This window comes from Papaver somniferum, chromosome 9, assembly GCF_003573695.1.
Source record: "Papaver somniferum cultivar HN1 chromosome 9, ASM357369v1, whole genome shotgun sequence".
NCBI lineage: Eukaryota > Viridiplantae > Streptophyta > Magnoliopsida > Ranunculales > Papaveraceae > Papaver > Papaver somniferum.
The window spans coordinates 39,158,373-39,164,639 of record NC_039366.1 but is presented as its reverse complement, the minus strand read 5'-3'; the positions used below and the strand labels follow the sequence as shown (position 1 = coordinate 39,164,639).

Below are 6,267 nucleotides of genomic sequence, written 5' to 3'. Positions count from 1 at the left end.
CAATAAATCTCAAACAAGATGTTCGATGGAACTGAAATCCATATTATACACCAGGGCTACTGAAGACAACCCTTAAAATGAAGCAAATCATGATGCTTAGTTCCTCCTCATACTCATGTCAATCTCACCATAAAGCCATGGACCATCAAGATGATGCATCTGTTTGCATTTGCTCTCAGCTCCATGCTCATCAGCTTCTCAAATGCTTCAGAATGATTGCTTCCACCAACACCAGGTGCTGGCACAGGAATATCATAGCCTCGGCTATGGCTATGTTGGCGATAAAATTGAAATCCCTGTAATGGGTTCATGTTGTTCATTGGATGTGAGGTGGTGGGAAATTGTCTGGTTGAAGTTGCTAGAAGGTGGTGTATTAACGCATACCAGGCGCTTGTTAGTGAGAAAGGTGGTGAAGAACATTCCCAGGAAATCGGTGATTAGGTTGCTGGTTCTGGGTTATACTCTCTGGACCCTAAAATTTCAACCGTGGATTCATACGAGCATGATGTGAACCTAGATGCTGCATCGGAGGCCTCCCATGATTCATCCAAAGGTGGGGATATGGCGAAGAAGACTGCTGGCCTCGGATATTCTGATACGAAATCTTAGGCTCTGCTGGATTCTAAGAACCACGAAGAAAAGGTGGTGCTGGACCATCAGGACTAAGTATCATGGACCTTTCATCTTCAAAGGAAGCATTTAGAGCTGCTACATCAAGTGACACATCCCCCGTGGTAAGCAAGCTGTCCTCTTCAGGCAGCTGAATACCACCAGTCCCATCAGTTCTGCCCCAACACCAACATGATTGAACTCTGTTTCCTTTCTCTGAACATCAAACCTTGACAGACGGTTCTCAGTCATGCTGAACTTGGTTTGCTGCATGAGGTTGGATGATCTTCGAAGGATCTATATAGAGCGTCTGCAACCGGAAATGGAAACCTATGAGGGCCAGATGATTCAGTTCTTAAGGGCCCACTAATAGAACCTCTTTGCTCAAAAACTGGAGCTTGTGCCGACTGAAGCTCCTCTTAAAGGGTTGCCCCGGATTATTGAAAACAATTTGGAAGATCTTAATGAAAATTTTGGAGGGTACAACTTGTCTCGGGCAACGCTATTTTAAATTATCTCCCTATTTTCTAAACAGTTTAATAACATTCATATGATAAGGTAATACACAAGAATCGACATACGAAGATCAATCTTTTCAACAATCTCCAAACCATACAGCTGAACTTTGTGCTTTACCAATTTGGATCCTCCAATACACAGTTTAAAAAGGTGAACAAAAACAAAATTTGTTCACAAAAAATTTCACAAAATGCCCTTTAGGCTGATTCCAGCGGAACAAGCTATTAGCTAATCTGCCGATTATCATCCCACTATGGGCATAGCGAAGTATCAAACAGGAACGGGAAACTCTCAGAGGAACACCTCGCTTTTCTTCTATTTTCCTGCAAAATGGAAGGGTGGAAAAAAGCAGACATTTTTTCCAGCTCAGATGCCTTGGCCATACTGAATAAAGTGAGAGAGAAACCGGATAGAAATACAGAAATGTCTTCGTTGAACCATGCACGTACCTGAGGATATCTTTCGCAAAGAGCATGTATATATATATTTGGCGAAAATTTCTTTGTTTTTTCTTTACGAGTTGTCTCAAAATGTTGGTGCCCGAGAATGAAGTGATGGTAGTGAAGTAGTGTACATACCAACTATGGCTGTAAGGTTAAGAGTGGAGTCTCACAGGGTCCGGACTCTGGAGCGACCAAAGTCGTCTATGAAATGAAATTTGTTGCTGCAGAAGAATATGGCAATGAGACATAAGTGAAAACTGCCACCACACAAATCCCACCCTTTTGTTTTTCTATTTTACTTTACAAATTATGATGAAGACGGGTTTGTAATTTTGTATAACTACCAGAAGTTCCTTTTTAAGATAAATCGTTTGCAATTGTTGAGGTGCCAGTGCCACCAGAAATGCCCACTATTTTTGGAGTTGCCTGGCTGAATATCATTGACTATATTTGACAATAATCAAAAATAGTAAATGGTGATTGATTTGGACCTTATAATGAACACCATATTTATGAATCCATCGATCCAGTTTTCTCTCTCTCATATGGTATGTAAAGACTGTAATTCATCTATTTGATTAAAACTCGGAGAAAAGAAGTAAAAGAAAAACATCTCTATTTTTCTTCCTTGTTTCTTCTTCTTCTGATCCTCTGCACAAAATTTCCGGTTCCGACTGCTGGTGAGTTAGAAGAGAGGTATGGCGCAAAGTCGTAGATATCGTGTATGTCATATTCCAGGCGAAACCGGTTCAGGTTTAGGAGGATTGTTTTATGAACATCTAGATGGCTTTCTTGGTTTGGCTCCTCTACCAAGTATTTGCTTGCAAATTACTATACTTGCACTCGTACCTCATTTCATTCATATGGTATTGTCACGGTTCCATCAACCCTTACTTGTTTCTCAAATACTGGTAAGCTAATCATGCTTTAATTACTTTCTCGATCCAGTACATATGTTTTTATGATTAATTATTATTGACCGTCTGCTTGGTAATAATTTGTATGTATGTATAGGGAGGGATGCTTGCTAGTCCATGGATTCTTGGGAATTTGCAGATCAGTCATATGGGAATCACATATTTCATGTTCCCTGTAGATGGATTTCGAGTAGTAGACATGCTTGCTCATTTCAGTTCCATGTTTTTTATATTTAAAGTTGGAGTTCAAATGGATCCCAAAATATTAAAGAGAGCTGGGTGGCGAACATACGTCATGGGGGTGTGTTGTCTGCTTACCTCTTATGTATCTGGAGAGATGGTTTCCCGCAGACTCAAAAATGATCATATCCCAGAATTAAAGGCACGTACAAAAACAGAAGGGTTTCGCAGCGCTAAGAGAATAGTTAATCTATTCGGACAGATTTCTTTCCCTGTTATCGCTTATGTACTCAATGATCTCAACATTCTTAACTCTGAGCTAGGTAACTTAGCACTTCAAATAGCAATGGTTGCTGATTTTCTTCATACAAATGAAAGAATCATTACCTTACTCAGCCATATAATCTCATCTGGAAACTCACCACAAGGAATGACTGTAATATTACTATTATTGGGGACCTTTATATATATATTTTTTATTGTGCGGCCGGGAGCGTTATGGATCGCAAAGCATACACCTGAAGGGAGACCAGTAAATGATGTTTACATTGCGTTGATTATGATTTCGGTCCTACTGTGTGGATTAGTTAGTGAATATTGTGGATTGAATGGTACAGTCGGGGCTTTCTTTCTTGGTTTGGCTATACCTGATGGTCCACCTTTAGGATCTGCCCTGGTTCACAAGCTACGCATTGTTACTGTATTCTTCATGCCTCTTCATATGGGTATCGTTGGATATAAGACGAACGTTCACAAAGTTGATTTTGCATATCTATGGCGGGTTGTACTGGTCATTCTTAGTTGTATCCTTGGAAAGGTGATCGGGCTTTTCGTCCCAGCTGTGCTTCTTGGTGTCTCTGTGCGCGATAGTTTATTGCTTGGACTCATTATGAACTTAAAGGGCATCGTCGAGGTTTCTCAACTTAACACCTGGCTAGATAGTAAACTGCAACAAGTATGTCTTTGATAATTATACACTTAAAGTTTCTTTAAATTATCGCAGAATAGTAGCATTTTAACTAGGAAATTTACATGTTTCTCTTTTTTACTCTGCAGGACATATTTAGTGCATCAAACACAATCATGGTTCTCACACTTATAATGGTTGTAGCAGTTATTACACCCGCGGTAAAATACCTCTACGACCCTTCATCGAAATACTTAAGCTTCAAAGGAAGATCAGTTTTGCAGTCAAACGAAAAAAATTCAGATTTTCGTGTCCTTGTATGTGTTCACACCCTAGATGATGTTCCAGCCATTATCAGAATCCTTGAAGCCACTGATCCTACCGAACTCCGGCCACTCACCATCTACCTTCTCCATCTCGTTGAACTCGTGGGCCGTGCTACTCCTCTCCTTATTGCGCACCCATTGCATAAACGTGCTGCCTCATCAAACCCTACCAAATCGGAAAGGATAATTAATGTCTTCCAACAATTCCAAAACCGCTACCAGAACGTTGTTACAGTTCATCCCTTCTCCACCATCTCCCCGTATGCTTCAATGCACAATGATGTATGCACCATGTCAGTTGACAAGAGGACTGCTCTCGTAATCTTCCCTTTCTGCAGGCAAGATACAACAAGTTCTAATCGTTGTATTAAAACACTTCTTCAAAATCTGTTGCGGAACTCGCCATGCTCAGTCGGGATATTAATTAATGGTAGTAATTACCAAGGGCAGAATACTTGCTTTGTGCCCAATACGCCTTACCGCGTCATAGTACTCTATTTTGGTGGTCCAGATGATCGTGAATCGTTGGCTTTTGCGATGAACATGATTCATAATCCGTCCGTCTTTGTTACTGTTGTCAGGTTTTATGATGCTGCGAGTTTATCACCTGACGAAGCTATTGGCTATTACAATGATTCTGTAAGCATTGATGTTGAGAGACAAAAGTTTCTGGATGACGAATTGATAGAACATTTCAGGACTAACACAATGCATGACGAAACATTGGTATATAAAGAGGTAGAGGTGAAAGATTGCGCGGAAACAATATGGGTAATCCGGTCACTTCGAGAAGATTTTGACCTTTTGGTCGTAGGAAGACGGCAAATCACTCATCCAAGAATAATTTTAGGATTAGAAACTGATTTGGATGAATTTGAAGACCTAGGAGCTATCGGAGACATGGTATCATCTCCTGATTATGGTGCTGAGGGCTCAATCTTAATAATTCACCAACGGCAGGATATCACTTAATCATGCAGAGATAATGGTGCATGACGCTTAATGATATCCAATTTGCAGATTCATGTACGCCGTATTACCCGACATTCTATATATATGGTGACGACAGTACTCTCTAGCTATAGAGGTGTGCACGTGCAGATTAGGTTTCTCCAGAGCTGGAATAAAATGAAGATAGCGTCATTGAGAGACTGGAACGCAAAGAGAACTCTCAAGACTGAAATGGAACGGAATCAATGGGAAGAACTCCCGAGAAGCTAAGGGAAGCTTGGGGAGAGGTCTAAGAGACCAAGCAAAGAGAATTTAGTTTGTAACGCCTAGAAACACACTTTGACAAGAACATAGCATTTTAAAGAATGGTAACGCAAAACGAGGAATTCCAAGCGTTCGACGAAAGCATAATTTAAAGATGAGAGAGAGTACCTGCTTCAGAATCGAATTTGCAACTTTGTGTTGTTGCCCGTGGGTGTATTACAAAATGTGTTGTCGCATCCTTATGGGTTATGGGAAAATGGTTTCAAAAGTAGTCGACTACTGCTAGCCTAAAAGGTAGTATAAAGTTTCTTTTTGTACGATCTACAATGAATTTCCCGATCATAAGATAGAATTCGAGCTTCATCAACAATATAAAGTTTGAATTACGGGGCAAAGTTTGAGTTACACCACATATTTTGGTCATATTGCAGATTTTAATTTACAAGGCAAGTTTTAATTTTCGGTTATGGGTCAAGTTGTAGTTTCTATGTAACAATGCAAACATTTTAAGCGACAAAGTGAATTCGGGCCCACAAAACAGCAGTCATGTGACAGACTTAGTTGAAGTCAATGTAGTCAATTTCGGCCGAGATTTTGTCTGAAATTTCGGTTTCGGCATTCAAGGTAGCGAAATGCTTGATTTTACTAAGACGGGACTCGACCAAAATTTGCCGGAATTGGCGGGAATTCTTGGTTGAATTTTAGTTGACCTGACCAGAATTGGCCGGAAATCTCCATTGAAGTTTTTGAAATTTGTATGGATCTTGGGTTTTCTACTATTTTGAATGAAAACTTGTTTCTTTTTATAAAAATTGTTGTGTTTCATCATATCTATACACGACAATATGTGGAAAATGTTTGATATACATATTATAGGTATAAAATTCGAAAACAAAATTTCGATATTTGCTCCGAGATTTCCATCGAGAATCTCCCCGAAATAAAGTTGTCTCGGTCCCGACCGAGACGGACCGAAATTCGGAATTGGCTATATTGGTTGAAGTATCAAGTTTTAGGTTTAAAATGTATATTTTGAAGTCATGGGTAGTGTATCAAGTTATAGGTCTTTTTTTTTTTGATAAAAAATGAACATTTTCATTATTAATGGAAATTCGAGGTTACAATGAGTTTAAGATCGAAAATAAGAGAAT

General features: G+C 39.6%; 1 protein-coding gene across 1 annotated transcript; it reads left to right on the top strand.

Moving 5' to 3' along the window:
- The first annotated feature begins 2,115 nt into the window (after window positions 1-2,115).
- LOC113309319 (cation/H(+) antiporter 15-like) lies at window positions 2,116-5,914 on the top strand. Its single transcript, XM_026557746.1, has 3 exons — window positions 2,116-2,482; window positions 2,586-3,623; window positions 3,725-5,914. The coding sequence occupies exons 1-3, from the start codon at window positions 2,270-2,272 to the stop codon at window positions 4,871-4,873; spliced, it is 2,400 nt and encodes a 799-aa protein (XP_026413531.1). The 5' UTR covers window positions 2,116-2,269; the 3' UTR covers window positions 4,874-5,914.
- The last annotated feature ends 353 nt before the right edge of the window (window positions 5,915-6,267 follow it).